Raw genomic sequence first — 13,732 nt, 5'->3', positions numbered from 1 at the left:
CTCGTGCGGGAATCGATGGCCGCACGCGAGAATAACCTACTGCAGGGCAGAGTGGGCCAACCGATGAATGGGGGGGATTCGCCGGGTGGCCTAACGCTTGGGGGTGGATACTCAACGACGGATTGCTCGCTAGGATTGACACTCGTGAAACTATGGGATTCGTCCTCAGGCGACACGATGTGGCGCCAGGAACCGACAGACGTGCAGATCTTGGCGAGCGTTCGTCGTCTTGGTACGTTCGGAGAGATGCTCATTTCGGCAGCCGTGCAGCGAACGAAGATGTCTAGTTGCGCACTGAGCAACTGTTATCGCATTGTATCAGCTCCACGTGCTCGCCCGCCTCTGCCATTGCGCTATGCTCATCATTGCCCTTTCTGTCGCATCTTCGAAAGTCTAAAATTATCCTCCGTTGGCCATGGATGGTGGAAGTTGGTGTTCAGGTTTTACCGTGGTTTTCGGTTGGCGTCCGTGGCGTTCGCAAGCCCATGACACACCGGACCGCTCCCCACATTTCGCTGCTCGGCTGGAACAAGGCAAGACCCCTTTCTGGATGACATGCCGCCAGCACTGATGAATGCTAGGTTCCGACCAAATGTGCGCCAGCACTTCTTAACAAAGTTTGCGCTATTGGAATGCCATGGTCGGGTAGGCTTCTGCAGTCGGCAGTTCATGACAATGACGGCAGCCACCTTGATAGCTACGACTCGTGGGTTTCAGTCCTGGGCCTTACAAGAGACGCACTATAAACCGCACGAGGGATCCCTGCGCTCATCATATTCGAGGATCACCTTCCGTTTAGAGCCGGAAGATAAATGGTGGAACCTGTCCCGCTGTCGCTTTACTTGAGACCTACGCTATATCCTACGCATCGGCTACAAACTCGGGGGTCCGCCCATCTGTCTTCAACATTCGGAGTGTCTTGCGCAAAAGAGGCGTGAGAGCATCAAAATGATCTCTTTGATTCGCAAATGCATCCTGTTGTGGCTCGTTACCATCTCCATGGTACATGCAGCACAGCAGCCTGCACTGTCAAAGCTTCCCGCATGTGCTGTAAGTACCTTGCAGCCCAACTTCTTAACATCTCGCTCACCCTTGCAGCAACTGTGCCTCTTGAGTGCTTTCGGTACAAACACCTGTTCACCAACAGACCAAGCATGTATTTGCACGAACGATGTCTTCCAAAACAACGTAACGCTGTGTGTGAGCGCCGGCTGCACCATCCCTGAAGCTCTAGGTACTTGCACCAATCCCGATGGAAGCGAACAAAGGACTGACAAACACAAAGTTACGCGCAACATCAGCCTGACCACCTGCGGAGCCCCAGTACGGGATCGCGGACAAAGCTATGTGCTGTTGTCAAACGTCATGGTATGCATAGCTGCTGCCTTCGTTGCGATGCGTTTCGCCTTCAAGGCCACCGTATCGAGGATGGACTTTGGCTACGACGACTGGTGCGTCCTGGCGACACTCATAGCCGCTATACCCAGTGCCGTCATCACTGTCTTTGGCACCGTGAAGAATGGACTTGGCCAAGATCTCTGGACCCTGACCCCAACGGAGATCACTCAGATGCTGCAATACTTCTACATCATGGCTTGGCTTTACTTCACGCAGCTTATGCTGCTGAAACTCACGCTATTGTTCTTCTACATCCGCGTGTTTCCAAGCAAGGGGGTCCAACGACTACTGTGGGGTACAATCATCTTCACCGTACTCTGGGGTGTCGCCTTCATCATCGTCGCAATATTCCAATGCCGGCCCATCCATTACTTCTGGACAAAATGGGATGGCATGCACGAAGGCACCTGTCTAGAGATCAACGCCATCACTGCATCGAATGCGGCCATATCCATCGCCTTGGACTTCTGGATTTTGGGTGTACCTCTTTGGCAGCTTTGGGGCTTGAAGCTACACTGGAAGAAGAAGGTCGGTGTAGCGCTGATGTTCTGCGTCGGCACTTTCGTCACCGTCGTCAGCATCCTGCGTCTACAAGCCTTGGTGCACTTTGCCGCTTCATCGAACGTAAGCTGGGAGTTCTACGACGTCTCAATGTGGAGCTCGATTGAGATCTGCGTCGGCATCATGTGGTAAGTTCTCATACTCGTACTCGTATATCGCATCTATTAACGTTCCTACCAGCGCCTGCCTTCCAACCCTCCGTCTTCTCCTTGTCAGACTCTTCCCCATTCTCGGCGGCTCATCGGCACGCAGTCGTCAATACTACAACTACGGCAGCGGCAACGAACTCAGGAACGTCAGTCAAAAACACAAGTCGTACAACTTGAACACGGCTATATCCAGCCCCCGTACAGAGTCTTTCGATACCAAGGTGGAAGATGGCATCAGAGTCAAAACTTCGTATCACGTGAAGCATAGCCATAGTCAAGGAGACACAGATGAGGCTAGCTTGGTAAGCTATGAGGGAAAGCAGAGACCATAGTACCACATCCGATACAGTAATGATCATGAGTATTTCGCATCACCTGACGCTCCCCACATGAACACATGTTACCTAGGTACTTTGATGAATGCCTCTGCCGACGCTGAAACCTATTCGAGACGAACTTCACCTTCAAACAGCTACTTGCGAAACGTAACTTTCCATACGCGTGGTAACTGCCGCTGATCGACAGATGCTGAAGCACCCACCTTTCGTTTTCTCGGTCGACCCATCAAAAGGGTAGCGCAGATCACCGGGATATCACCGACATCCTCGTGGAAGATCACACTAGTCCCACGTGTCGGCGATCTCTGTAAGCGATTGCGAAAAAGTCTAAACGGCGAACGGTTGGCGGCCTTATTCATTCAACCATCTGAGTATTGCGACAATTCCCATCACGGCGAAGGGTTCCATAGATGGCGTCTCTCAGGCACCCCTTTCAAGTGCTGCCGTCCCCACACACGAATCATCCCGTATCCGCAATTATGGCAAACACGGCCGAGCTGGGACGGGCTTTCGCGGTGGAATAAAACCGATGCGTCGTAAGTCTGCTATAGTTTGTGGTACGGCAGAGCTACGGGTCCGATGTGGGCCCGATCTCTGGGTAGCCGATTGTCGGCTGTCCGCAGATGGAGGCTGTTAGCAACGACTACTTACTGCTAGCGATGGCACTTGTCTTCTGGAAGAAAGACTAGTTAAGGAGATGATTACTCGAAATTAGCCTGTGACCTTTTCAACGTCCACCACCGAATCGGCGGAGTTGCCAAGTTTTGTGGCGGTTGGTACGTGCCCTGCGATTACGTTACAGTGGCTCAGGCGATGTCGCCATGTCGCATTCAACAAGCAAGGCGCTTGCCGACGTTGCGCTCACAATTTCGACTCGGACGAAGAATTTGCCCTGCGAATGCTGGAATCACAAAGATGCACAACTTCTTCCTTGGCGGCGTAGTGCCGGAAGACAGTGTCGTCATCAACATCGCAGCGGTGATCGTGCGACGTATTGCGTCTTTGAATCACGCCGAAAGTTTGCGCGCACGCATGCATGTCCTAAACTCGCACATCTAGCAATTGCGACTTGTCGCGATGTGTCGGGCGATCAAGTGTGATAGCCTCACGCGTAGGTCCAACTTATCTGCACTAAGTGTCTAGAGCAACACGTTTCACATGTCAACCAAACTTCCTAGATCAGCTAAAGAACTTACAGGAAAGTGCCGAAAGCATGTATCTCATGTCGGTATTGAAGCGAGCCCTGGAGGAAGATCTCATCGGTTCCTACTTACTCCGGCTCCCGCTTTCACATGACCTCGGGAGTAAGGAATTGACTTTTACGTTTGCGCCTCAACGCAGATCTCACAGTATACGAATGCGAGGCTTTAATAACATCCTCAAGACTGAGCGCAAACTACCGTTTCCAAATGCTACAGATACGCGCTAGCAATCTAGTGTCAGAAGTCCCTACATATGTCTGGTGGTACAGTTGACAGAGACTAGTGATGACGTGGAAAAAACGAACACAATTAACAGCATTATGCAATGTTCTGAAAATAAGCGACATGAATTTGAGAAAAGAGCAGATGTAGGGCTCTTGGAAGAAACGCCGGGAAGAGGTCTCTTATAAAGCTGAACAGTAGAGTGATCTCAGTGAGGTAACGGGCTTTCACAATACTATGTTCTCAGAATGATATCGCCGTTGTCTCGACCTAGCTGCTGTACTTCCTCATATATTACCAAGTCGCCGCAAGCTTCGTGGAAAGAGAGACGTTGACTGGAGTAGATTGCCATCATCATCTTCCTAGATACATGAGATAAATCACCTGGGTTCAGTGGGCGGGATGAGGCTGCACTCGCCTCAGTTTTATCGGACGACCTTGTGCAGATTTCTGCAGCTTCTGCTTCTCACCTTCAATAACATGACTCCATTGCGCACGCCAGCACAGCACCAACCATTAATCGCTTTGGATCCCTCTCTTGCTGTCTGTCACGGGGTGCAGTCTACTCGTCCGACAGCTATCGCTCATGAACTCGTATGTATATCTTGCGCGACCAGTCTCCATCGAAAGTTGCTCATGTCTCGCAGAGCAAAACCTACTCGGACATTCGCGCCACTGCCTTGGTCTACAACGGCCATCTTTCAAAGATGCAGGACCAGATACGCGATCTCACAGCTGAGAACACCATGATATTTGCAGGGAAGGACGCCGCTATCGCAGAGCTGAAACACGAAGTCCACGAACTGAGAATCCAGAACAAAGGTCTATCTTGCAGTTTGAAGGGAGAGACCAACAATCGGAAACTGGCCGTTGTATGTGCCGAAAACCTCACAAGACAGCATGACATCCAGGGCAAAGAAGTTGTGACGCTCAACGACAGGGTTACCGAACTTGAGGGTGAGTTATCTGGAGAGAAAGCAAAAAACGTTGCAGATAAAGGTGCGAACGAGAAGTTGCGTAGCATCAACGAAAAGTGCGCCGAGATTGCAATGCTTGTGGGCGAACACCCCGTAGATGGGTCTCTACTCGTGCTGCCGGCTGGATAGACAAAAGCGAGATGCGAATTGAGACGTCAAATGTCAAAGACGAGGCCATACCAGAGGACCGAGATGAACAATCCCATATCAGGTAGTTGGTGTGTGATTTGAACTTCCTCTTACCTTCACTTTTGCTTCCTCGATCATACCGCTGTCGTAGACCCCGTCCACTCCGTTTGCAGCATCTTAACCTAACTTTTCCCTTCAACTGGAGCTGCAGCCTAACAAAAATCTCTCATACCTCGTCTCCCTACAATATCGCAATCTCCCAGAGATGTCGAACAACCGTTCGCTCTCGCATGCGCAATGGTAGCGACACGACAAAACAATCGCGGTCGCAATCCATCTTTTCGAGAGCTTTTCCCCCGTCGCGACATCCATCCACCTACACCAATAAGCACAGTGAGTGAACGTGACGAAGGTATCTACGAATTAAACTGACAAGCCACAAGCCGCGTTCTACAGCGCACGCTGCCGCCGCGAGGTCTTCACTTACGGCGTTGATCAAAGACCTAAGGGCGCAAGAGCGACAAGTTCTCAGTCTGAGCAGCGCGCTTGATTCAGAGCGTACGGAGCATGAGAAGCATCTCGAAGACTTAGAAGCGACCTACGCGAGGGAGCTCGCAGCTGTTAACAAGGAACACACCCATCAATTTGCAGAGGTCGAAGTGCGTCATAGCCAAGAGCTTATACGGGTCAAGCTGTGGTGTGTGATGAACTCACCAAGGACAAACGAATTATCGCGGGTCCTCGAAAGGCAGCGGAGATTAGCATTGGAAGCCGAAGCGGAGAAGACGAAAGAAGAGGCGGAGGTGAGACATGCACGGCAGGAGGCTAGAATCCAGGAACTGGAGCGCGAGAACGACCAAGTCAAGCATCAGTTGGCAAGTATGCAGGAATATCCACGATGCAGAAGAAGCACGCGCAGAGAAGTGTGTGAAGACGATAATGTCATAATGCCTGCTCCTCCTCCGAGTGAGACCAACTCAAACCCAGAGGACTAAGACAAGAGTAAAGAACTAGCTACAAGGAAGGAAACGTATACAAAACAAAGTAGAACAAAAAAACGATGCAACGAATGCAGACCCATGGGTATCGTCGCGATGAACACCAAATCAAAACCAAGCCAAACCAAAAACTCCAATGCTCAAAAACGTGATAAGAGCCAAAACAAACGCCCAGCACTCAAGATGCATGGTCTCATGCTCTCGGTCTTATCGCTAAAAACTCAAATGCGCAACACCGTGTCATGTGGAATCGTAAATGCGATATTGCGTCTTCTTCTTCTTCTTCTTCTTCCTCCTCCCCTCCTAGTCGTTGTGGTATTGTAGAATTAGACCGCAATAAATGACAAGTCGTCGTAGTCCTCACCAAGCATGGACAGGTGGACGAAGTCCTCCTCGGCTTGCTCCAAGGCCACCTTATGGCTATGTGCGCGCTCTTCCCAGCCTAGGCTGATGCCACTGAGTTCGATAGCCGACATCTTAGGTCGGCCAGCACCATGTGCGTTCGGGATTTGATATGTTGGGTTCTCCTCGAGCACTGGGCTTGATGGATCATAATCGTCGGATTCATCGTCATCGAGGTAAAGTCCCTCATAGATTTTCTTGGTATCTTTGTCGATATGCTTGTAGGTGGCCAGATCGACCAACGTCTCGCGCAGGTTCCATTGGAATGCAAAGTTGTTTTCACGCTTGCGCAGCCAATGGTTCTCATTCTCGAGGGCGTCGAGCATAGTGTTGAGCTTGCTGGGATGAGCGAACGGGTCATGCTCTTCCCGAGGTTGTTCGACTGGAGCGGTAGTGGTCTCCATGGCATGTCCTGCGTCGTTTGGCGCATGCTCGTCGGCATTGGCCAAGCGCTCTCTCAAAGCCTCAATCTCCATCATCTGGGATCGGTTCAGAGCCTGAAGATCCATAATCTTATCATGACGACTCGTGAGCTCTTCTTGGAGAGCCTCGAGACCTTCGGTCTTGCTGGTAGCATCTTTGATCTTAGCCATCAAGTGCTCGATTTCGAGCTCCTTGGTAGCGATGACTTGCTCTCGCTCGTGAATCTTCAGGACAGTGGCACGATGCTCAACGGTAAGAGTTTGCAGCTGGCGCACAGCCTCGTCGTCCTTCTTTCGTCCCGCCTCAACCTCCTTCGCCTTTTGAGCCCAGGGCGTAGGTCCATGCTCGATCTCAATGGCTTTTGATAGTATGCCAACTTGGTCGGCCCAGGCATTTAGATGGATAGTAAGACTGCTCAGGTGGGCAAACATGAAAGTATAATTCTGATCATCATCGAGGTTATCGATGCTGTCTTTGATCACGCGGAGCTCACGAGCAGGGATTGGCTCGGTGTCGGATAGGCTGGTGCACTTCGCAACCTCCTCGATGAGGCTGCAGACGAAAGCGGCAAGGGTTCCAGCAGCCGATGCCAGTTTTTCGTCGTATTTGATAGCCTCCTCGAAATCATGTGGTTGTTCAGGGTACATGTGATCCTGAGCCAGAGCCTTCAGAGTCCGCAGCAACTTGGCCGCTGCCGTGGATGTAGCCTGCAAAGTATCTACTGGCTCGTTGAAATGGACGAGCATCTTTGCGCACTCCTCGCGTATGCTCTCGGGCACTTTCTGTAGGACAAAGTGTGCCAAATCGTAAATGTAGAGGATATAATTTATCCTCGCGTGGAGAGATGTCGCCATGGAGAGGAATTCCCCCTCTGGTCGTGCAGCAAGGACCTCTTGGTGGCTTGACAGAATTGCTTCATGTGTCTTGGTCGATCGCTCCAGGGACCCAGCAAATTCTTCAAAGTTGAGTGTGTCTGCCTTGAGAGCGTTGAGGCCTTGATCAAGAACCTGCTCTACCGAGATCAGTTCCTGGTACGTCGGGCCGAAATTGGCGAATTCGGCCAAAGACAAGCCACGAATGGCAGACCAGAGACGGTTGCTGCCGTCTCTCAGGACCTCCAGGTGAACGATGGACTCTTCGCAGACGAGTCTGGAGACGGCATCGTCCAATCGACCGCCATTGCTCATGTGGCGACAGGTGCTCCTCAAGACATTGACAAGCAGGTCGGATTTCCCGGCGATCCTTTCTGTGGTGAGATACGCTTGGAGAGACTCGCTTCGAGTGAACTCCTTGGACTCTGTCTCGTTCCAAATCTCGAGCTTTTCAGCGAGCTGATCTGCCCTGAGCGACACCAGCGAAGATTCAATCTCTCGTGTGGTCGACAACACAGTGGCTGCACGAAGTTGGCGATTCAGGTCCATAACTTCGTTAAATCGACCAGTGGTGTCCTTGACTTGAGCTTCCGTCATAGTCTTGGAAGACTCAGCGTCAGCCATTTTGGTTTGTAGGTCCATGACGAGGTCTCGGAATTTGGAGATCAAGGACTCCTGGTCGGCGATGATGCTGGTCTGTTCAGTAATTTGGCGTGTTTGCTCTGCGAGCTCGCTGTTCTTAGCTTCAAGCTCCGCAAGCATGTCCTCTTCTTGCTCAAGGTGTTGAGCTTCTAGCTCGTCGTTGAGTTCCCGTAGGTTCTCAAGATCTTGTACAACCAGATCCTGCTCCGCGATTCTATCTTGGAGGTTTTGGTTTTGTTGGGTCAACTCCTCGACCATCTCCTCCCATTCATTGGCAGCGTCCAACTGTTGCTTGAGGTGATCGACGAGGTTTTCGGATACAGAGAGACGTTCTTGGAGGTTCGCGTTATCTTGTCGGTAGTACTCAAGCTGTGAGACATCGGCCTCGAGTCCGAGAATGTGTGCCTTGAAGTCTTGTTCCCGCTCCTCTGTCATCTCCTTCAGAGTGATCAACGCCTGTCGCATGCGATCATTCTCGTGCTGGAGACGGTAGTATCCAGCCTCTTGCTTCTGGTCCTCTGACATTTCAGTTGTGAAGAGGTCGGCCTCATCGCGAAGAATGTCCAGCTCCAGTGTCTGCTCTTCTAGACGCTTGCGCAACGACTCGATTTCTGCCTCAGCTTGGTCCGCCCGCTCCTCAGCCATCTCCTTGTCCACCAAGGCATCCTCCAAGTCCACCTCGTGGTCCTGGTGTGATCTGTTGAGAGCCTGTTGTTCTAACTGGAGTGTGTTGACCTTGTCCTTGAGTTCTTGGATTTCGGTATATTGGGCTTGACACTTGTTCTGTAGCCGCTGGATGATGCCGCTGTAACGCTCTTTCTCGTCGCGAACCTGAGCATACTCCCTCAGGCGCTCTTGATCTTCCGCGTGTTGCTTCTCGAGATGCCTAATCTTGGTGTGCAGATTTTCGACGTTATTATCGCGCGATGCTTTCCCAGCATTGCTATTGACTGAAGATGCAAGACTCGGTCTTGAGGCTGATGGTGTAGGACGAGAGGATTCGGGACGAGACGGTTCTGCGCGGGAGGATTCGGGTCGAGAAAATGGAGTGCGAGAGGATTCAGCGGCAGAGTTGCTTGATGTGCTCGCCACGCTGGCCTTGCGAATTGGGCCACGCGAAGGCGGTTGTGTTGTTGAGGGAGCTGCGACTGACTGCCGCTTGCTCAATGTGGTTGTCCTTGTAGTGGTTGTAGGCTTAGGGGCGACCACGCTGGATGGACGCGCTCTGGGTGTGGTCGGTGGTGCCTTTGTTTTTGAGACCGCTCGTGGGGTAGGAGGAGCCGGTGCGGGTGCTGCCTCAGAGAGGATGCTGACAATGCTAGTGTCGCGGATGAAGAGGCCGTGAAGAGGTGCGCAAGTGAAGTATCGCTCTCCGCGTACGGAGCCATCGTTCTTGCCAGTAGCAGTTGGGAGTTCTATTCCCACAAACTGTCCCTCTGAGACGTGGATAGGACCCAGGTAGCGGACGATGCCGTCTACACCGCCAGAAGTCTCGACCGTCTGGCCGAGCTTCAGGTTGAGGGTAGTCATGACTGCTGGAGACTACCCAGGAGCAATGCTGAGAGTGTTGAAAGAAGCAGTGGCAGACAGCGTGGTGACTGAGTGCAATGTGGTTGCCTGACGCGACGCGTCGAGAAGCAGCTGCGCGGGAGGGGGGGGGGGGGAGCAATTGCGAACAATTGACTCAGCTGAATTGTGAAGAGTGCAGAGCAGAAGAAGCAGATACGCAACAATGCAGTAGCAGCGGTTTGAGAGTGTTGTTGTTGTTGTGGAAAGTGGCATGGGGCAGCTGCAGAAATTGTGGTGTACAGGTGAGAAGGGAGGAGCGAGGTGGCCTGCTTTTCGGTGAGGGCTGGCTTGGCGCGGCGATGGCTCGGATCAAGACGCTAAACCTCGGACGCGTCTCGGAAGAACCGCTGTTCGCGCTAGAGGACCCTGAGGAGCGGGAACGCCCGACGCTAGCCCATCTGAGCGCGTTCGAGCGCGCTCAACCGCGACTTTCGATTTGACATGACGCCCACACTGGCATCTGCGCCCTTTTCCAGCCATCATGTATAGAGATAGGAAAAGCGTTGAAGTGATTTTCTGCCAGCCACGCCCGACTACGCGCCTAGACGTGTATGAGTTTTGCTACCACGTACATTCCGTGCCACGCCTGTTGCGATGTGTAGTATATGATGATGTTGTCTATGGGAGCCGTTCTTTTCAGATTCAAGGTTCCGCTATGATTATTTCGCCACCTACTTAATGTTTCCTCTGAGTGTTCATGCGCCTCGTGCACCCAAGATGCCTTCCACGCGCGCGCTGCATGACTCTCAAGCTATACTTCTGTCGTGTTCTGCCTTGCCCTTAGAGATGCAGTCGTTAACATCATGCACCTCACCGCCATGCTTTCACCATTTGCTTATAAATGCATCCATTCCTGATCAGCATTACATGTGTGTATGTATTATCTTGTGGGATATCACGCGGTGAACTTGCGAAGCGATGCCATCTCGTTGCAGTGCGCGATTTCATACATTCCATGCAAGATATGATACAACTACACATAGATCCGCTGCTAACACATGCCAGCGCCTATCAAACTAGTCCGACAACCTCCATCCACATCCGTTACCGCGAAGCTTCCAACTCCCTGATCCTCTGCTCAATATCCGGGACAGCCCTGAGCTGCAGATCGATATCTTCCTTCTCACTGTCATAACATTAGCACGAATTCTCGCCTCTTCTAGAGAGACCATCAGCACCCTAAGTGAAAAGAGAACTTACTCTTCAAGTACCGCCCTTCTCTCCGCATCCAACCCTCCAAAGTAGAATCCACCTTGGCCGTCAAACTGCAAGATCCTAGTATGGTACCTCCAAAGACTTCTCCGATGACTGACTGTCATGAGCGTTATACCCAGTCTCTTCGCTTCCTCATACATCACCCTTTCTACCTCCAGTGTAACAGAGCTTGTGCACTCGTCCAGGATAGCGTACCGGGGTTTGTGGTAGAAAAGTCGCGCCATTGCGACGCGTTGTTGGAGACCACCGGAAAGCACGTCTTCCCATTGCGCTTCAGCGTCGAAGCCGCCGGGGCGGTCGATGAGGGATTCTAGGTTCAGGGTCTCGAGAATCGAAAGGATGTCGTTATCGGTGATGGATTTGGAATGCATGTCGTGCAGCGAGTCTGGGTATATGATCTGTTGACGCAGCGTTCCGCGCGAGAGGTATGGACGTTGCGGGATGTAGAAGATGTCTTCGAATGGTGGCTTTCGTACTTTGCCGCCGTATACGGGCCAGAGGCCACCTAGGATGCGGAACAGACTGCTTTTCCCGCAGCCATTTGGTCCAACGATGAGGAGATGGTCTCCTGGCTTCACGCTGAAGGAGAGCTTGCGCACGAGCACATCGCCGTTTGGAGATACTATAGGCACGTCGATGAACTCTATATCCGTGCCTTCAGTTACGGTACCGCGACCGCGTAGGACGGATGCGTTTTCCTCAGTGTCGGCGGAAGAAACGAGCTTCTTCTCGAAATGACCGGCTTGTATGTCGTCGATTACGTCAAGGAGGGTTGATACGCGCGAAGTATAGCCGGCAAGTTCGGTGATCTCCTTGTACGAGAACATAACGCGACCGAAAGCGTCGCTGGACATGAGGAGCATTCGCCGGTTGGTGACGAAGCCTATCATAATCGCACTTGTCAGCAACTATCCTCTCGCCAAATGAAACAAGGGATGCGGATGTTATGTACTCACTTTCCGTCCGATCTCCCATAGTCATACCGCCTGTTCCGGGCACCTTGAAGAACACTGGCACACTGCAGAGTAGTAATCCCAACGCACCCCAAAAGTACTTTATCACAAAGTCCTCCATGACCCCGTGATAGAACCTCCTCCTCAGAATCCGGTTGACATGCTTGATCAGCGTGAAGTATCCCTTATCCAAGGTATCCTTCTCCGCCTCATGTCCTGCATACAACGCCACCTCCTCGCTCCAATCGATCAAGCGGGAGTGCTGGAATCTGAATTCACCCTCTAACCTCGCTTCATCCGCTACGTATTTGCCAAAGGGCGGGGTGAGCGCTCTCATGACATTGGCCGAGATCTGAACCAGCAGGCTCATGAAGAACAGCCCTTCGCCACCAACGCTGCGCGAGAGCGAGTAGTTGTATATTATGATGTCTAGTACTGGCTTCGCAAGATTCGAATAGAGTTCGGCGAGCGAATTGGAGAACTTGGATACATCGACAGTTATAAGTTGGTCGGCGTTTGCGATGCGATCGTCGAGGGCAGAAAGCGTATAGAAGGTCATCTGTGAAAGGTATTTGGAATGGATATGATTCGTGAGGCGCGTTCGATATTGGAGGGAAAGTTTGCACTGGTGATACGAGAGCTGGATTTGTTAGCATATCTTCGGCTACCTATTGGCTACTGCGGCCTCATCGCCTCGCTCTGTGGTTATAGAATAGGAAGTCTGACATACCATACTGTTCGTGAATGTCGCCGGTACGGCCACTGCCATCCACCAGACCAGTCCCAGGAGGAACTCTCTTCCTTTCCCTCTAACCAGCGCACTAACCAGTCTTCCGTCCAGTTCCGCAACATACAAACTGATCATCGTCCTCAACACCAAAAACACACTGTGTCCGATCAGGAGCCTGAACTCCTTACTCTTCCATCCAGGTATGCATATTTTCAACAACCTCAGCAGGTTCTTGAAGAACTCTCTATTCAGCTCTACCTTCTTCCTCCCCGTTGCTTCACCCTCGCCTGCTGTTGTCTTATCCGCTGTTTTGGAGGCACGCCGTATGGAAGCGGCCTTCTGCTCGGCAATTGCATTCCGTATGCGGTTTATGAGGGCGACGAAGAGAGTGAGGTAGACGGCGCGCGATATGCGTGTTCGGTGCTGGAGGTACAGCCGTGTGAGGTCGTTAACTATAGCTTTGGCAGACGCGCTGGTGAGGCGGTGGGAAGAAAGCGGTTTCGAAAAGACAGCCATGGCTATCGTGGACGAGGCATTGGTCTTATGCGAGAGGTTGACGCTGTGCGTAGAGCAGTGTGGCGTAGCGGTTTGTGGTGGCCGATCTCAGTACATACGCAGTGTTGTGGAATGCGTAGTATCGTAGTCTGACCGGTTACATATGCCGTTGCGACAGGTTTCTAAAGTGCAGTATCGCACGCGCCGGCTGTGATGTTTGGTAGATCAGCACGTCGCACAAGGTGTCACAGTGCAAGCCTCACCTGCGACATGTGAACGAATGCCTCGGCTTCCCCACAAATCGCCTAACCGCATTAAGCCTTAGGCTGGGGAAGCTTTCACATGAACGAATGGAGCACATACGATTATAATACTGGACTGGATTTCGCATATGATTTTGATCTGTTACGAAACACAACACTGGCCTTCGCAGCGTCCTTCTAGAATACGAGTCCTT

The 13,732-nt window shown here is 51.9% G+C and overlaps 3 protein-coding genes across 3 annotated transcripts; 1 reads left to right on the top strand and 2 right to left on the bottom strand.

The window, feature by feature from the left end:
* The first annotated feature begins 563 nt into the window (after positions 1 to 563).
* BKA58DRAFT_360966 (uncharacterized protein) lies at positions 564 to 2,542 on the top strand. The gene is made up of 4 exons (XM_046168769.1): positions 564 to 1,050; positions 1,099 to 1,234; positions 1,286 to 2,087; positions 2,140 to 2,542. Exons 1-4 carry the CDS (start codon positions 949 to 951, stop codon positions 2,438 to 2,440), a joined length of 1,341 nt encoding a protein of 446 aa, XP_046025158.1. The 5' UTR covers positions 564 to 948; the 3' UTR covers positions 2,441 to 2,542.
* Positions 2,543 to 6,300: 3,758 nt separating this feature from the next.
* BKA58DRAFT_411486 (dynein associated protein-domain-containing protein) lies at positions 6,301 to 9,843 on the bottom strand (the record flags this gene model as incomplete). The annotated part of the gene is made up of 17 exons (XM_046172293.1): positions 6,301 to 7,044; positions 7,075 to 7,143; positions 7,177 to 7,305; positions 7,339 to 7,482; positions 7,522 to 7,545; positions 7,579 to 7,776; positions 7,807 to 7,897; positions 7,934 to 8,112; positions 8,152 to 8,280; positions 8,317 to 8,466; positions 8,506 to 8,527; positions 8,561 to 8,928; positions 8,971 to 9,000; positions 9,049 to 9,105; positions 9,145 to 9,189; positions 9,226 to 9,507; positions 9,574 to 9,843. 17 exons carry the CDS (start codon positions 9,841 to 9,843, stop codon positions 6,301 to 6,303), a joined length of 2,931 nt encoding a protein of 976 aa, XP_046025157.1.
* An 882-nt stretch (positions 9,844 to 10,725) lies between these two features.
* On the bottom strand, positions 10,726 to 13,518 carry BKA58DRAFT_384775 (ABC transporter transmembrane region 2-domain-containing protein). The gene is made up of 4 exons (XM_046170306.1): positions 12,781 to 13,518; positions 12,054 to 12,690; positions 11,083 to 11,980; positions 10,726 to 11,008 (listed from the first exon to the last, which is right to left on the bottom strand). Exons 1-4 carry the CDS (start codon positions 13,294 to 13,296, stop codon positions 10,927 to 10,929), a joined length of 2,133 nt encoding a protein of 710 aa, XP_046025156.1. The 5' UTR covers positions 13,297 to 13,518; the 3' UTR covers positions 10,726 to 10,926.
* Between the last annotated feature and the right edge of the window lie 214 nt (positions 13,519 to 13,732).

This window comes from Alternaria rosae, assembly GCF_020736505.1.
Source record: "Alternaria rosae strain MPI-PUGE-AT-0040 chromosome Unknown BKA58scaffold_5, whole genome shotgun sequence".
Classification (NCBI taxonomy): Eukaryota; Fungi; Ascomycota; class Dothideomycetes; order Pleosporales; family Pleosporaceae; genus Alternaria; species Alternaria rosae.
The sequence above is the reverse complement of the archived record's forward strand: the minus strand, read 5'-3'. Positions and strand labels throughout refer to the sequence as shown.